This window comes from Poecilia latipinna, unplaced genomic scaffold (genome assembly GCF_001443285.1).
Source record: "Poecilia latipinna isolate Pla-1442-1.1 unplaced genomic scaffold, P_latipinna-1.0 Scaffold1616, whole genome shotgun sequence".
In the NCBI taxonomy this organism is placed as follows: Eukaryota; Metazoa; Chordata; class Actinopteri; order Cyprinodontiformes; family Poeciliidae; genus Poecilia; species Poecilia latipinna.
This window is the reverse complement of record NW_015114232.1, coordinates 22,645-41,260: the sequence shown is the minus strand read 5'-3', so window position 1 is coordinate 41,260 and position 18,616 is coordinate 22,645. Positions and strand designations below refer to the sequence as shown.

Below are 18,616 nucleotides of genomic sequence, written 5' to 3'. Positions count from 1 at the left end.
CTTTAGCGACGGACACCTTTAGCGACGGACACCTTTAGCGACGGACACCTTTAGCGACGGACACCTTTAGCGACGGACAGCTTTGGGGACGGACGCCACGGCTTTAGCGACGGACGCCACGGCTTTTGCGACAGACAGCTTTGGGGACGGAAGCCAAGGCTTTAGCGACGGACGCCACGGCTTTAGCGACGGACGCCACGGCTTTTGCAGCAGATGTCAGTATTTGAGTGGCAGCACACCCTAGCTGCCACTAGGTGGCCAGAGAGCGTCCGAGCCGTCACCAAACCATTGGTAGCTGTATGTGTGTCTGTAGCAGAGGCATTATGTCATCAGAAGTGTCACCATAGCTGCTACTGAAGCGATTTGAGCTTGCTGTTTCCCGCTGAGGTGTTTTGTTCAGGAACCTAAAGTCGTATCAGCCTTTAGATTCATGTCAGGCCAGTTTTCTGGTCAATCAAGCCCAGTAACACCATGTTAATTGGTGTTGTTGGTACTTTTGGGAACAATCCAGTTCTTTTTCCCCGTAGCCCAGTTCAAAACCGCTCTGACGTTTTGACAAACCCTGAATGCCTCTGTGTGGCGTCTTTTGACTCAAGCTGCTGTCCACACCTTTGGATCCTCCCAAAGCTCCTTTTTTCTTCTTTGTCCTTCCACTAAACTTTCTGCTAATATTTTTTTGTTTTCTTTAGTGGCTTCTGGATAACAGCTGAATTATGTATGATAAAAATATGTCTTTTTAATCATAAATTTGTTTTAAAAATAATATTTTAATAGTTAAAATATTATAATATTAAAACATATTACAATGACCCAGCTCACTGGGTTTTCATAAGTTGTGAGAATATAGTTATTAAAACTGATACAAATATTAATAATTCATTGAAATACACCACGATTAAATCAACAGAAAACACAAATTTGATTGCTTTCAATACTTTATTATCCTTAGAACAGATGCTGGTTTTATGTAATAAAACCATTCATATTTGCCTTTGCTTTGTTAAAACTGTGTGAAGAAGTATCTTTTAAACAATTTTTTAATTATAAAATGTGTTAAAATCATTTAGCTCTTTCTTTTTCTACAAAACTCTTTCAGGAAGACGTTAAATAAAATGGAAACACTTTTCAGACTTCATTTTGGCCTCATCAAACTCAGATTACATCAAACCAGACCAGCTGTTTATTGCAGTCCATGTGTGTTTCCAGTGAAAACCTCGATCTCATAATTTGGTTTTGTTTTGATTGTTCCTCTCTTTCTGTGGCTCTTTCTCAGCCCGTCCTCATTGTCAGAGATTTCCTCTTTATGGTGGAACATTTCTGAGTGACTTCACTGAAAATGACACCGATCTCTAACTTCAATGGCTTCCTTCATAACTGCAACTCCTTAATAGCCATGACATCATCTGGCTGCGTTCACACACAAAGAGACGGCCGTCCCCGAGGCCTCCATTGCCTCATTGTTGAAGTGGTGGAAAATCTGATGTTTGTCAGACAGATCTCCTCTATAATTTGCTTGGTGCACATAAAAGCTCCACATCATCATGTTAAAAGTCCGGAGTGGAGTAATAACCAGTTGCATTTACTCAACTACATTTACTGTAGTAACTTTTTGGAAAAAACAATGTACTTTTTACTTTTACTTGAGTATGTTTGAGCTAAAATTTCACCAGACACAGACACACACCTGCAGTTTCTGTTTATAACTTTTTTATTGAAAGAAACTGATTTTGCTATTTTTTGTTACCTTTTGTGATTTTCCACTTGATTTTTTTATTTTGGTCCATCTGATGATGTCATTTTTAAGTATTAAATGATTGATAATTTGATCAGTTACTCAGTTCTTGAGTAGACTTTTTACCAGATACTATTTTACTCATTTTTTGGTCGCCTACTTTTTAATTTTACTTAAGTAATTTTATTATGAAATATTTCAACTCTTACTTGAGAAAATGTCTGGATTTTCTACCAACTGGATGAAAAACAAATGTTTTTTAATCAAAGATTCACCAGACACAGACTCACACCTGCAGTTTCTGATTAAGTTTATAAGTTTTTTATTGGGGAAAAAAAAACCTCACTTTTTGTGATTTTCCACTTGATTTTTTTACTTTGGTCCATCTGATGATATAATTTTTAAATATTAAATGATTGATAATTTGATCACTTACTCAGTACTTGACTGTTTAGTAAATACTTTTTTACTCTTACTTGGGTAATTTCTTGGATGGAAACTTTTTACTTGAGTAAAAGCCCATTGGAGTAGTTCTACTCTTCCTAAAGTGCGGTTTCTGGGTACTCTGCCCAGCTCTGTAATAGTCGCAGCGTTCCTCGGGGACGCGTCGCAGGCCAGGCTGCGCTGTGCTGCGGCGGCTTCAACACATGGCCTGCAGCCCTGCATTTTTTCAGAGTGACTGAATTAGCTGATCCAGACAATACGCCGAGCATATCCTGCCGGTTTTATAGTGCAGATGGTTCATGATACATTCGCAATTAGCAGGTAATTTACAAGGTGCAAACTGGTGTGTTGGTGTCACATTTGGCATGCAGCTTAGTTTGAAAAACAGAGTGTGGTCAACAATAAAACTCTGCCACAAAAAATGCAAAAAATTAGTTGAAAATGTTGCTTAAAGGAAACAGTTGCTTTATTTCTTCTTCACTGTGAAACGAGCTTCTGTTGCACAAGATTCTGATTCTTCCCCGCACTTTCATTTTGTTTTATCATCCTAATTTAATTCAGTTATATTAAAACCTTTACATAAAACATGATCTAAATTTCCATTGCTTTAAAATTCCTTTCATGAGATGAATTTCTTCTTGTAGTAGCGCCCCCTAGTGTGTAGACTGCACCGAGACTCATGAATGACTTTCAGTTTTATCTCCCAAAGGAAAAGGTACAACTTTAACTGGTACAGTTTACAATAAAGCTCTCATAATAGATGGCTAATAAGTAGTTCATATGTTATTAATTAATCTATAAACACTTTATAAATCATTATAACAGTTTATTATGTGTTAATTAAGGATAAGAAGAGAAACAGATTTTATCTGGAGTTGTTATGCTAAACATTTCAGACTACATTGTAAGCACAATAAGCATTTGTAAATGTGATTTGTTAGCATTTAGTCTCCTTATCATTAATAACTGCATAATAGACAGTTATTAATGATTTATAAAGTGTTTACAGATTATAAACTTAACTATTTATTAGCCATCCATAAGGTTGGCCATATTGTAAAGTGATTTTTGGAATAAAAAAATTACATTTACATTTTTTAACCCAAATTTAAAACTGTAGGTTGTTTAATTAATGTATTTTTGTTTAAATATATTTTTTAAACTTAGATCATCTTTCTGCAAAAAATTACGTAGGTCATTATTTTAGAAAGGTGACGATATTGTATAAAAAATGAAGCATGGATTCAGATGCGTTCAGAAAATTTTAATTGGAAAGTTTATTAAAGAAGTGCATAATTTTGTTGTAATTGTGCAAACTGATTTTGAGACAGAAGTAGCGAAATGGACTTTAATTTTAGATTACAGGGCAGCAGATTAGATCTACTATTCTGTTGCCTGTATGAGTAACATATTTAAAAATGGATACAGAAAATCCAAACTCCTGATACTGAGAAGCTCTAAAGTCATGCTAATGACTGCTAACTTTGCCCTAAAATTAAGGATTTTTTATTTTTCATCCAGTTGGAAGAAACCATCATCAAATGTTTGAATAAGGTCAGAAACTGAAAGGCATTTCTCTTAATATAATTATCAAAAATGAATAAAGCAGAGAGTTTTGAATGAATGATATTAATGAGAGAAAAGTTGTTTGAAAGAGTTGGTGCATGTTATGTTTAAAGTTTTTTATTCTTCAAAAATTGTGGCACTTTTGTCTTTCCATAAGCCTACAATTTGCTCTAGACTTTTTATTTCTGCTGAATGAAAACGAGCAGCTTCCCGTGCCTTTTGTTAAAAGCTGTTATTGCATTGCTGCGGTGTGGAGTGCTTTAAATCGTATGTTTACTGCATCACTTAACAGAAAGACATAAAAATGCATGTGTGGATAGATACTTCTCTGACTGCTGGGGATTTTCTTTGAATAAAGTAAACTTCAACTATTTACAGTCCATCGTTAAAACTTAGTTTGTCAACCAACCTTTTAAAAGGACACCAATATGCAGATTTTCTGGAATATCTACTAAATCTAAGTCACTCTATCTGTAATAAAATGGAGATGCATTACTAGAAAAAGTGTTTTCCTTGTTCTCTGAGTTGTGCAGGATTATAAAAGTTTTATTATCCCTGAAGGAATCAGGCAAAAAGCTGCAGATTGTTTATGACTTATAATCTACTATAAATTGTGGTGCCTGGGTTAAAATGTGAATCCAATCAATTTGTGCTTTTATCTCTTTGTGATGCTTCAGTCAGCTGTGCTGAGAGCCAGATTATCCAACCTGATCCCCACTGGATCCATTCACATCCAACAGAACCAGAACTTTCCGATCATGGTTCCACTGAAGCCCAAGATGTTTGATTTAAATCCCACATAGAAATAATCTCAGCAGATTTACTGTGTTCATGTTGGATTTCCTTACTCACGTATACGGATGTTGACACTTTTAATCTGTTCTGCACCGAACCCAAACCTCATAAAATGATAAAATGAAATTGCGACCTTGTTTGATTCATTCATTACCAGTGGTATTGGTATGTTCTTGCTGAATACTGAGATCTTCTGCAATTCTTTCTCCAAGCAACATAAAAATAAACACTTTCATACCGACTGATTTGGCTCATTTCCTCCTGCACCGTTTCAAATGGGAGGGATGTGCCACGATTTGGACATATAAATGGAGCTTTAAAACATTTATTCAAACTCGGATGTATCTGATTAGGATTTTTGGTGATAATCCAAGACAAAACAGTATCGCAGTGAAGTAAATCAGTTTTTTATTTCCTTCAGAATATTTCTAGTTAATAAATACTACTACCTACTTTGTGTAATTTACTCTATCATTAAAAATGCACATTTTGTGTCCATATACATGAAATAAAATCCCATAACCTGCCATACAGGGAGTTTTGCAGTTGTGACGTATCAGAATGTGATTTTTATTTGCTAAAATAATGTACGTCTTTTCCCAACAACCCTAACATTTTGACAGTTCCTGCTCATCCATCCTCCCTCTGCAGCATTACCTCAGCTGCCACTCCTCGTCTGTTTCCTGTGGGGTTTTTCTCATGAGGTTCACATCAAGTCAAACTTTTCAGCAGCTGAATCAAGTTTATCCAGATGTTCTTGCACAATGAAAGCGGTTATTGTCGTTTTTAATTAGTCCCACTGGAGGCTTCTTCGAAAAACAAAGTGTTTTCTTTCATGCTACATAAACTTTTCCACAGATTCATTGTTTTATCCTATCGAATGAAAAAATATAAATTACAAGGATATTGTTATGCATGTATCTCATTTTCAGTTTGATGTCTGAGAAGGCAATTTTTTGCTACCTGCTTTAATCACGTGAAGAAGAAGCTTCTTTAAAGCCTTTAGTTTATCTACTGAAAACATTAAGGCATAAATGTTTCTACAGTGAATCTGAGTTTTGTAGAAGAAATTTTTAGAGGAGTTTTAAAAATGTATTTGCTGAAAAAGGGAGAAAATTATAATGTGAACATGCCATGTTTTGCCAAAAAGCTGCTTTACATCTCAGCAGGTCAGAAACAAACAACGAATCTCAGTGCTGCTACTTTTTAAGACGTTCCTCTGATAATATTTACATCATATCCCTGGAAAATGTTATTTCACCGTATTATGTTCCCGTTAAGTGTGCTAAATGCTTTGGTTGGAGAACAACCAGTGAACCTGTTACCTGGCTGTCCTTTAGCCGTCTTCTTCACGGCTAACATCTGAGGAGTTACACCGAGTTCCCTCTCCTGCAGTTTGGCTAGAGAGAGCATCACCTCATCAGGAGTCACAGTGGAAAACAGCTAAAAGTTAACAAGCCGTGAAACACAGATACCGACTCAAACCGTTAGCCAACCAGTTAACAGGCCACTGGTGCTCATTATTTCTCTGCTGCATGCCAATGGTCATATCTTCACCCTGAGCTTCTCTCTGTTTGAATTTCATAACTTCTAATGATAAAATACAGCTAACAGATATCTGGCGCCATATTTAGTTATTTAGCCTGCCATAACAGAAAAGCCCACCAGGTTGTTCATTCATTTATAAATGTTGCATTTTAAGCTAAATTAATTAGCAAGCTAAATATTTAGCTTGAAGATTAATATTTAGTTTGATAACTAAATATTTACTTTCAAGCTAAATGTTTAATGAGCAACCTAAAAATGTCATTTGAGGCAAAATATTTAGCTTCAAATTACTATTTAGTTACCATCTGAATATTAATCGAATTGAGCATTGTTAATACTGCTTGTAAAGGTTGAGAGATTAGGGTTTAATTCAATGTTACTTCGGAACATTAACTCATTTTAGCACAAGAAACTCATTTAAAAGTTAAATTAGCAACTTTACTGTAAATATATCCTACTCAGTTTGAAAGATTTTGACCTGAAACTTTGAAAGTTTTCATAAAAATAAAACAACACAGAATGCACCATAAAACCGGAGGCATGCTGACGGCGTGTTGTGTCCGTGCTGGCTGCAGGGTGACGGTGCAGCGGAGCCAGGAGGATGCAGAGGAGGTGGAGCGGGAGCGGCGGAGGAGAGCCAGGGAGAAGCAGAAAGAAGAAGGGACCCTGTCCTTCCCAGAGGCCCGGCAGCAGGACGGCACGCACAGCACAGAGTGAGTTCAGCAGCGCAGAGCAAGTCCAGCAGCGCAGAGCGAGTCCAGCAGCGCAGAGCGAGACCAGCAGCGCAGAGCGATTCCAGCAGCGCAGAGCGAGACCAGCGCAGAGGATTCAGGGCTTCAGTCCTCCAGTTGTGACAGATAAAAACAGCATTTCAGAAACGAGATGAAAAACATATTTTTATTTTACAGAACATATTAAACACTTTGATCCAGAAGCTGAGGAGACTTTTTACCAGTGGTTTTCCCAAAATAAATAGTTAATTTCTTGATGGTTTTCTTGAGATAACAAGTTAATGTCCCGATTTCCACTTGAGTAGATTGGTGTGTGTTCAACCTCTCTCCATCCATGATAACTCGTTATAACGAGAAAAGCACATTATCTTGAGAAAACATGAGCACAAAATGATTAATTTGATTCCGAAATTAATTGTTGGTATTTATTCTACTAGTTGTAACTTCAACCTTTAGACTTATCAATGTTTTAAGTGTTTTCACTTTGAGTTTTGAGAAAACTTTCAGTTTGTTTGCATGTGTATCATTTCTTATTTGTTTTCTGTGCTGCTCGTTTCATTCCTCTGCCTTGTTGTTCTTTTGTAGCTTTGCAGGTTTTGAGCCGTCTGCCGCTGGACATTTCGTACCAACCATGCATCAAATCGCTCCGCCTAGAAGATGTTTTGCTCCTACTGTGACTGCTGATCCTGTAAAGTAATTTTCTTTGATCCATTTGTTATAACATATACTCCAATAAGTACAACCTACCAGCAGGAGGCAGCGTTGAGTAATTTAATCTTATTTGTCAAGAGTTAGCAGAAGCAGAAAGATCAGAATCAAAGGACTGGGTGGAATTGAACATTTTCTGGAAATAATACACCTAAAATGTTTACATTTTTCATGACTATTTATCCAGATATTAAAAAAAATATGTACAAAAAAAATCAAAAATGAACTGGTAAACAATGGCTGTAGTTTATGGGTATGAATTGGTTTGTTTACATGTGCAAATTGTTGCACTTTTTACTTTAAAAAGACATCTGGTCCACTTTCAGATGAACAAAACATGCCTCTATAGATCCCATCTACTTGATTTGAACAAATCACCAAACACATATTACTGTCACTATCTCCAAGGATCCGTCTGATAACGTGAGCTGAGCTGAAACTGGAGACCGTTTTGCCTCTCTGTTTGATATTTCCATGGTTACCGTCCCTGTTGACATGGAGCTTGATGGCACAAGCCCCGTCTACCATCTGCATCTTCTTTGTGTGACATTAGGAAGCCTTGGATGCTTGATTAGGAAACTAAGCAGCAGCAGGAGCAAGTAAACACTCACACTGTAAATCACTTTCATTATTTGTCCAGCTTTAACATCCACGTCACCCTGCTCTCCGGAAAGAGTTTTTCCATCGAAAATCACCAAACAAGACAACCAATCCAGACAGGATCAAAATTCAGTTACTAAAACAAAACGGTGTGTATCCGAGTTTCCTTAATATTTTTTGTGACGAATCGCATTAGAAAAGGTTGAAGGAAATGGAAAAATTTGAATAAAAAATAAAGTAAAAAAAATTTTCTCAAAATAGTTACATTTTCTTGGTGTTTTTTTTTTTTTTTTTTGCTTTTCTGAAAAAGAACAAATTCGCTAAAGACATTTGCTGAATAAGAATAAGGACAGCATGTAGCTTCGCTTTGCTAGTTAGCATGACAGACCATCTACAACTTCACATTACTGAAAACTTCTCTGTTGTTCTGAAATGTTTGGTTCATGCTGGTTGGAAACTTCTACTTCCTTTTCATTACGTCCATGTGTAGCATCAACATTGGACTGAACTGAACTTTCCCTAGCTTAGTTGATTCTCTCCAAATCATTAGATAGTAGAAAAAACTAGTAGAAAAAAAGGTTTGCTCACAATTTGCATGACAATTGGATGTAAACATAGCTAATGGCAGTTTATGGTGCTTTTACACCAGTTCTGCTTGGTCCGTTTTAATAGAAGTCCAGTTCATTTGGGGGAGGTGTGAATGCTAATGGACAGTTCGGTTGAAGTGAACTCTGGTGCGGTTTCAATTTATATGTGAACACCAAGCGCAGCAGCCACTGCTCCAAAAGCAGGAAGGGGACTACAGCGCAGGGCATTCTGGGTAAATAAAACCAAAACAAATGTGCTAGCCTAGCGCTAGAAGGAGAAATGGCTTTTCACCAAAGACAAAAGAAAAACCCTAAAAACATAAAAATCTGACAATACTCCATTTTGTTTACATTCTGTAAAGTCGGAAGTTGCTTTCAGCGTCTTCCTCAGAGGATTTCATGTCGTTCTGTCCAGTGATTCTTGGTGCAGCGCCCCCACAGGTGAGGAGGAGAACAGATTGCTTAAAGGGTTTGGATCGTTTGACACAGCACAGTTTGAAAGAGATGTGAGAAAAAAATGCAAAAACAAAACGAAGGAAATCAAAAGCGTATATTATAAAACCGCAGAGGCTTGCAGGTAGTAGTGCATGCAGCTTTCTGTAGTTTCCTGGTCTTTCCTGGAGGTGAAACAGAACCTCCATGTCCTAAACATTTCTGGTCTGTTTTCAGGTCCGAAGAGGAGCTGAAACCTTCCCGCTTTGCTCTGGAAGAAGACGAAGGTTTCAGTGACTGGAGTCACCGGTTGGAGAACCGTCATGAGACGGAGGAGCAGGAAAACTGCAGGGCGAAGGAGCACAAACCATCTGCAGCATCAGAGTCTGGGGGGTACAAGCATGAGGATGAGGAGGAGGGAAGAGGAGAAGATGGAGGAAGGAGCTCTCAGGAAGATTCAACACGACTTTCAGAGAAGGTTTGTTCTCTGTAGAGTTTGTTTCACGGAGTAATCCACTTATAGAAACAAGTAAAAAGTATTTCAGAGAATAAATGCTGCTGAGCAGAACAGGGGCGTCACTAGGTTTTAAGGACAAGGGGGACTTTGACCCGAGGAGGATGTGAGCAAACACAGCGGGCGAATACAAACGGAGAAGTTGCTTTTCCACTTTAAAAATAAAGTTCAGGGTAATAAAAATCTCTTCTACTACAAAATATGAATGTGAACTGTTAATCTCTAAACGGTTTTAAACCAAACGTTGCTGAAATAATTAGCAAACTTTCATGCTTTTATCATCTTCAATCTAATTTTAGCCATATTTTACACCAATCATCTACTATTATACTATGAAGCAAAGGGAATCTGACAGATTTATGATCACATTTGAGTTAAAAATGATAGTTTGAATGATTATTTATTTAAACTCATGTTGGGGAAAAAAGTTTTGTACAAAAAAATCATTCAGGCTTCAGTTTCTCCATAATAGGACTACTGACACCACTGATACACAACTAATAAAGTTCCTCTCTGCCAGGCTTTCTGTTTCTGTCAGGTTAAATGTAATGTTTGTTTAGCCGCTAACTACAGAAGAAGATGTTCCTTCGTTTCTCCTGTGGCGTTTTGCAGACATCCAGCTCCCAAACTCCCGTCAGGACGTCGTACAGCTCCTCTGTCTTCCTGTCGCAGGACGCCAGGCAGCATCACGCCGCAGGACATCCTGCAGACCGGACGTCGTACCTGGCAGCAGGGACGATAAGGACCAGGTGAAGCCCACAGCGCCCCCTGGTGCAGGGGTTCCCAAACCGTCACAATGCTACAACATATGTAAACAAACATCAGCTGTTAGAATGTTTCTTATTCACTGTTCAATAATTATTACATTTATTTAGCATAAATGCTGCATCATAGCTTCTGATTTTAGGAAAATGTGATTATTAGATAATATATTCTGACTTTATTACCAGATAAAACAACTTTTCCCACTCCATGTCCAAGAGTCACTTTATGTTTATAAAGCTTCACTTTATTTTTATCATAATCCTTAACAGCAGCTCGTTGACGTAAGCGACTCTCTGATGGACTCTGCTGCTAAAATGAGTTAAAACGATGTAGAAAGATAAAAACACATGTGATGATTTCTAAAATTAACATGAATTAAACTTCTGCTGAAACAATTAATCAGATTAATTGTGATTAATTGATTATTGAAATTATCGTCAACTGATTTAGTAATTGATTAATTATTAACTGGATAATACAGACCCAAAAAAGGTTGTTTGCATAAAGAACAACAGAGAGCAGATATTTAGCCAAAACTGGCCAAATATACACATTTACACACATTTTGCATTTAAAATAAAATAAAAACCTTCATCTGTAAATCTGCTCCACCCAAAACTCCTGTGAATCCTATGAAGCACCTTTTGATATCCAATTATTACTCAGTTAATCCAAAACATACAATCAACAGATCAACCCTTCACTGTACTGTTGAGTTGAGCTTTTCATATGTTGACGTTAAAAATATCCTTTGCTACAAATGATTAAGCGTCCACTAAAGGAATGCTGGGTTGTTGCATTTCAGGCAGTAAAATGTTCCTTTTTTTCATACTTCAAAAAGGAATTGAATTATTTGTTTATTTGCTTATTTTCATGTGATTCTAATACATAAAAATATGCAGAATATGCCAAATTTTTTAATCTAATTAATCAGGATAATCAATTGCTAAAATAATCGTTAGTTTCAGCCTTAAATTACAGAACAAAGTACCACAACTCCATTGAAGTGAGGTAGAATTGAGAAGCCAACAAATCCTTTCTGAAGCACTTGTGATATTTTATTAAAATATTTTTGCTTCTATCCCAGAAACGTCGACCACAGTGGAGGAGCTCACCGGCTGGAAGTGGATGAGGAGCAGAAGACGCAGCAGGAAGAGGAGGATGATGAACAAGAGGTGAAAACAATCCTGCAGATGCAGCAACAGACTTCAGCTGATGAAGAAGCTCAGGAGGAGGAAGAAGAGCGAAGCTCCACAGGTGAAAACTGGAGAGAAATCCAGATCAGGAAGCAGCAGACACACAGGCCAGCGGAGGAGGAAGACGAGGAATATCACGAAATAAAAGAAGAGGTTCGCAAAAACTGCTGCTGAATTAATCCTGCTATTTCCTATTTTCTCATGTAACATGTTCCACTGTTAATGTTACCATTGGAACTAGAACTGTTTCATCAATTTTAAGGAATTATTGACTTAAAACAAGCTCCTGTTTCTTACTGAAAAGTCACTTTTAAGTTATTTTTGTATTATTTCAAGATATTTACACAAGAAACTAGACCAAAACTACTTGGATATAGTTTGTCTTTTTGCAGTGCAGATAAGAAATGTGGGTTTGACTCTGTTAGTTGGATGAAACATTTCCAGAGTCCCTTCTTCTCTGTCTTTAGTTTCATAAAGGACTCAAACACATGTGGACCTTTCCTAATAAGCTACAGTCTGACTTCAAGGTTGAAAGCAATAAAATCAGAAGAATGTTGCTTTGGCTCGCACAGAGCTGAAATGAAATGTTACCTGACGAAAGCAGCGATGATGTCAGTTCCCAGACCAAATTCCAGTTTTTACCAGCAGCTTGTTTCCTGTTAGTCATTAGTCTTCTGCCCAACAACGCAGTAAACAAAAGCCATGCAGAAACGTTCAGATGGTTTAATCTGGTTTCAAATAATCACAGGTGAAATCCTCTCGGCATGAAAAACTCCTCAAGAGCAGCTTTCTGTTTCAGCGATCAGAGGAGAGTGAGAGACGACGGGANAATGGCTTTTCACCAAAGACAAAAGAAAAACCCTAAAAACATAAAAATCTGACAATACTCCATTTTGTTTACATTCTGTAAAGTCGGAAGTTGCTTTCAGCGTCTTCCTCAGAGGATTTCATGTCGTTCTGTCCAGTGATTCTTGGTGCAGCGCCCCCACAGGTGAGGAGGAGAACAGATTGCTTAAAGGGTTTGGATCGTTTGACACAGCACAGTTTGAAAGAGATGTGAGAAAAAAATGCAAAAACAAAACGAAGGAAATCAAAAGCGTATATTATAAAACCGCAGAGGCTTGCAGGTAGTAGTGCATGCAGCTTTCTGTAGTTTCCTGGTCTTTCCTGGAGGTGAAACAGAACCTCCATGTCCTAAACATTTCTGGTCTGTTTTCAGGTCCGAAGAGGAGCTGAAACCTTCCCGCTTTGCTCTGGAAGAAGACGAAGGTTTCAGTGACTGGAGTCACCGGTTGGAGAACCGTCATGAGACGGAGGAGCAGGAAAACTGCAGGGCGAAGGAGCACAAACCATCTGCAGCATCAGAGTCTGGGGGGTACAAGCATGAGGATGAGGAGGAGGGAAGAGGAGAAGATGGAGGAAGGAGCTCTCAGGAAGATTCAACACGACTTTCAGAGAAGGTTTGTTCTCTGTAGAGTTTGTTTCACGGAGTAATCCACTTATAGAAACAAGTAAAAAGTATTTCAGAGAATAAATGCTGCTGAGCAGAACAGGGGCGTCACTAGGTTTTAAGGACAAGGGGGACTTTGACCCGAGGAGGATGTGAGCAAACACAGCGGGCGAATACAAACGGAGAAGTTGCTTTTCCACTTTAAAAATAAAGTTCAGGGTAATAAAAATCTCTTCTACTACAAAATATGAATGTGAACTGTTAATCTCTAAACGGTTTTAAACCAAACGTTGCTGAAATAATTAGCAAACTTTCATGCTTTTATCATCTTCAATCTAATTTTAGCCATATTTTACACCAATCATCTACTATTATACTATGAAGCAAAGGGAATCTGACAGATTTATGATCACATTTGAGTTAAAAATGATAGTTTGAATGATTATTTATTTAAACTCATGTTGGGGAAAAAAGTTTTGTACAAAAAAATCATTCAGGCTTCAGTTTCTCCATAATAGGACTACTGACACCACTGATACACAACTAATAAAGTTCCTCTCTGCCAGGCTTTCTGTTTCTGTCAGGTTAAATGTAATGTTTGTTTAGCCGCTAACTACAGAAGAAGATGTTCCTTCGTTTCTCCTGTGGCGTTTTGCAGACATCCAGCTCCCAAACTCCCGTCAGGACGTCGTACAGCTCCTCTGTCTTCCTGTCGCAGGACGCCAGGCAGCATCACGCCGCAGGACATCCTGCAGACCGGACGTCGTACCTGGCAGCAGGGACGATAAGGACCAGGTGAAGCCCACAGCGCCCCCTGGTGCAGGGGTTCCCAAACCGTCACAATGCTACAACATATGTAAACAAACATCAGCTGTTAGAATGTTTCTTATTCACTGTTCAATAATTATTACATTTATTTAGCATAAATGCTGCATCATAGCTTCTGATTTTAGGAAAATGTGATTATTAGATAATATATTCTGACTTTATTACCAGATAAAACAACTTTTCCCACTCCATGTCCAAGAGTCACTTTATGTTTATAAAGCTTCACTTTATTTTTATCATAATCCTTAACAGCAGCTCGTTGACGTAAGCGACTCTCTGATGGACTCTGCTGCTAAAATGAGTTAAAACGATGTAGAAAGATAAAAACACATGTGATGATTTCTAAAATTAACATGAATTAAACTTCTGCTGAAACAATTAATCAGATTAATTGTGATTAATTGATTATTGAAATTATCGTCAACTGATTTAGTAATTGATTAATTATTAACTGGATAATACAGACCCAAAAAAGGTTGTTTGCATAAAGAACAACAGAGAGCAGATATTTAGCCAAAACTGGCCAAATATACACATTTACACACATTTTGCATTTAAAATAAAATAAAAACCTTCATCTGTAAATCTGCTCCACCCAAAACTCCTGTGAATCCTATGAAGCACCTTTTGATATCCAATTATTACTCAGTTAATCCAAAACATACAATCAACAGATCAACCCTTCACTGTACTGTTGAGTTGAGCTTTTCATATGTTGACGTTAAAAATATCCTTTGCTACAAATGATTAAGCGTCCACTAAAGGAATGCTGGGTTGTTGCATTTCAGGCAGTAAAATGTTCCTTTTTTTCATACTTCAAAAAGGAATTGAATTATTTGTTTATTTGCTTATTTTCATGTGATTCTAATACATAAAAATATGCAGAATATGCCAAATTTTTTAATCTAATTAATCAGGATAATCAATTGCTAAAATAATCGTTAGTTTCAGCCTTAAATTACAGAACAAAGTACCACAACTCCATTGAAGTGAGGTAGAATTGAGAAGCCAACAAATCCTTTCTGAAGCACTTGTGATATTTTATTAAAATATTTTTGCTTCTATCCCAGAAACGTCGACCACAGTGGAGGAGCTCACCGGCTGGAAGTGGATGAGGAGCAGAAGACGCAGCAGGAAGAGGAGGATGATGAACAAGAGGTGAAAACAATCCTGCAGATGCAGCAACAGACTTCAGCTGATGAAGAAGCTCAGGAGGAGGAAGAAGAGCGAAGCTCCACAGGTGAAAACTGGAGAGAAATCCAGATCAGGAAGCAGCAGACACACAGGCCAGCGGAGGAGGAAGACGAGGAATATCACGAAATAAAAGAAGAGGTTCGCAAAAACTGCTGCTGAATTAATCCTGCTATTTCCTATTTTCTCATGTAACATGTTCCACTGTTAATGTTACCATTGGAACTAGAACTGTTTCATCAATTTTAAGGAATTATTGACTTAAAACAAGCTCCTGTTTCTTACTGAAAAGTCACTTTTAAGTTATTTTTGTATTATTTCAAGATATTTACACAAGAAACTAGACCAAAACTACTTGGATATAGTTTGTCTTTTTGCAGTGCAGATAAGAAATGTGGGTTTGACTCTGTTAGTTGGATGAAACATTTCCAGAGTCCCTTCTTCTCTGTCTTTAGTTTCATAAAGGACTCAAACACATGTGGACCTTTCCTAATAAGCTACAGTCTGACTTCAAGGTTGAAAGCAATAAAATCAGAAGAATGTTGCTTTGGCTCGCACAGAGCTGAAATGAAATGTTACCTGACGAAAGCAGCGATGATGTCAGTTCCCAGACCAAATTCCAGTTTTTACCAGCAGCTTGTTTCCTGTTAGTCATTAGTCTTCTGCCCAACAACGCAGTAAACAAAAGCCATGCAGAAACGTTCAGATGGTTTAATCTGGTTTCAAATAATCACAGGTGAAATCCTCTCGGCATGAAAAACTCCTCAAGAGCAGCTTTCTGTTTCAGCGATCAGAGGAGAGTGAGAGACGACGGGATGTGCTGAGCGGCGGCGGGCCGAACGCGCTGAGCGGCGGCGGGCCGAACGCGCTGAGCGGCGGGCCAGATGCGTCTCACCATACCAACAGCGAAGGCGAGGAGTCGTTAAACTGCTACGGCCCCATGAGTCCAACATTCAAGGTAACCAGTAATAACACAGGTATTCTGCTCAACACATCTGTTCTGCTTATTTTTAGCTGCATCTCCTCAACAGAAACGGCTTTGATGAGACAAAGTGATGTTCAAAATGCTTAAACATCTTTTCTTCTTCTGCTTGCAGAAACTCCTCATTCAGTTCTACCCAGTAAGTAAAAATAAATTTTAAAAAGCTTTTCAAGCAACCCAATTTCATTTCTCTGACCAAAAGTTTCATTTTTTTATTATTATTTTAAAGTTTTTGGCAATAAGTATGCTCAGTTTTTTATTTTTTATTTGCCATAAAGGAAGTGAACAAATGAGAACCAAAATCACATCAGTGTTAGTTTTTCTTTTTGTTAATTTTTCTGAATTTGTTTGCAGCCCCACTGTTAGTGAAGGTAATTGTGTTGGTGTAGTGCCTCTTGTGGTGAAGAGCAGTATTACAAAAATATCCTAAATTGCGGGGTTTTTTCCACATCTGAAGGAAATTTTTCTCTTTCTTAAGAAAATTTGTTGCTAGGTAGATTAAGTTTCTCATCGAGTTTTTTACTATAATTTTTGTTTATTTATTTATTGTTTAAAATAAAAATTATTAAATTAGAAGATTACATGAGAGTTTATTCCAGAGGGAAAAACAGATACATGGATGCTGATAATTTTTATGAAAAATAAACTTCCAATCAGTGTTTGTAAAACGATGTATCTTCACTGTGTCCTCGATGTTCTGTAAAAATAAACAATCTAACTGAACTGAAAATGGTGTGAATTGAACACAAGTTGGATCCACAGCAGAAGATGAGAATCTGCTCCCGTTTTTAAGAAATAGGGAAAGAAAAAAGGTTACAAACGACCTTTAAACATGAAATGACATTTAAAAGTCTGACTCATTCTGTTGCATCTCAGCTCTTTGTGTCTCTCAACAGGACGAGGTGAACAGTCGAGTCTCACCGGATGGAAAATGTTCGGTGAGTTCACGCCTTTTTCACGTCGATCCGAATGACAGAAGAAATAAATCTTTAGTCTTTGAGCAACTGCTTGAAAAAGACGCTAAATCAAAGAAGCTGTCCAGATATGCATCTTCAGGTTTTTAGAAATTTAGAGTCATATTTTATATGTACACATAGAAAGATACTTTATGGGTGTCAAAATGTGGTAAAATCAAATTTTTAAGCATTTAAACCAGTGATTGTCATGTCTTCTTTGTTTTTCCTCAGATAACAGAGAGGACTGAGTCTCTCAGAAGAAGGTAAGTCCAACTTAGAAAATACTATTGATGCTATTATATATTTAAAGTGTTGGCAGAATAACCTGGATTCATAACAGTGAACTGAATCCTTTTGATTAATTTCTTTAAGTAACGTATGTTTCAGAGCTTTCCACTGTTCATCAATGCTTATTAGTCTTTTTTATTCTTTATTTTGAAGCACCAGCAACATAAAGAAGACATCACCACCTCTTTCTGTTTCTAAGATTGATAAGCGATTGGAGGAATACACACATGCTCTTGAGGTAAAACCGTGTCTGCTTTTTTAATGATTTAGAGATATTGTTTAATTTAAACTTCCTGATTTGAAGCAATAAAGAATTCACATGGTCATATATTAACAGATATTTCTATATTATAAGAAAAGCATCTAGTTTTCAAATTCTCCTAGTCTCAGTTGAACAAATTTATTCTCAAAAGCAGGATTTGGGTCATTTTCTTTCAAAACGTTTCCTTTTTTTTTTTTTTTTTTACATTGATTTAAAATTTAAAAATTAATAAACAAATTTGTATTATTCTTGATCTGCAGCTGGGGCCACAAATGTCCCCAGTGGCACAATTTGGACACCCTGGTCTAAACTGTATGAATATCTCAACTTTTTGAATATTTTTATGGAGCTAAATTGTTGCCATGAAGTTTGTTAAAAAAAAAAAAACATTAAAAATGAAAATATGTTTGTAACTGAAAAAAATTGAAACTGAAAAAATGTTCAAACCTGCTTTCCAGATTCAAGTTTTTTTTTTTTTTTTTTTTTCAGTTAATTTTTTTTTTTCTTTTGAACAAACTTATGGCCATGATTTAGCTCCATAATCTGCTTGCTTTTCTGAAGATTTCTTCAAAGGAAGGAAGGTCGAGCTGCCAGGCGCTGACTGAGCTTACGGGCCCCGCTGAACCGGTCGCATCGAAGAAGAATCTGTTCGAAGCCGGAGACGCCTGGAACCAAAACGTCGCCTCAGCCGCTGCATCCAAGGTCAGGACCAAAATTATCCACCGTTGAACTCTGTGCTTCTCAGAGCACAGAGTAGGAAACTTTTTCCTACTGGGAGGAAAAAGTTTCTGGAGATTTCCGAGGCATCATTTTGTTGTAGGATTTTTAGAAAAGTAGTTTTTCACTTCTGTTCCAGGACGCAGACGGTTTAAAAGTTGGTGTGGCCGATCTGATCAACCAGTGGGTGAGAGGAGGCGAAGACGGAAGCAGGAGCGGCTCACCGTCAAAACCAGCAGTAAGCTAGAGCTTCTTTTTTATTTCAACCATAATATCTGCTTCTTACCTCCAACTTTTTTTAGTTTGGGCCTAAATGGTCAACAA

The 18,616-nt window shown here is 37.4% G+C and overlaps 1 protein-coding gene across 3 annotated transcripts in view; it reads left to right on the top strand.

Moving 5' to 3' along the window:
* LOC106964037 (non-muscle caldesmon-like) overlaps positions 1-18,616 on the top strand; it is a 34,942-nt gene that overhangs the window by 5,423 nt on the left and 10,903 nt on the right. For 2 of the 3 annotated variants that reach the window (XM_015059266.1, XM_015059264.1), the window contains exons 2-13: positions 6,661-6,798; positions 7,402-7,509; positions 9,381-9,621; positions 10,270-10,406; positions 11,510-11,771; positions 15,875-16,045; positions 16,185-16,208; positions 16,966-17,007; positions 17,257-17,288; positions 17,467-17,551; positions 18,137-18,277; positions 18,432-18,530. In XM_015059266.1, coding sequence (XP_014914752.1) covers positions 6,661-6,798; positions 7,402-7,509; positions 9,381-9,621; positions 10,270-10,406; positions 11,510-11,771; positions 15,875-16,045; positions 16,185-16,208; positions 16,966-17,007; positions 17,257-17,288; positions 17,467-17,551; positions 18,137-18,277; positions 18,432-18,530 — 1,480 coding nt within the window. Of the gene's footprint in view, positions 1-6,660; positions 6,799-7,401; positions 7,510-9,380; positions 9,622-10,269; positions 10,407-11,509; positions 11,772-12,417; positions 12,446-15,874; positions 16,046-16,184; positions 16,209-16,965; positions 17,008-17,256; positions 17,289-17,466; positions 17,552-18,136; positions 18,278-18,431; positions 18,531-18,616 lie in introns of all 3 variants that reach the window. The other variant, XM_015059265.1, reaches the window with a different exon arrangement.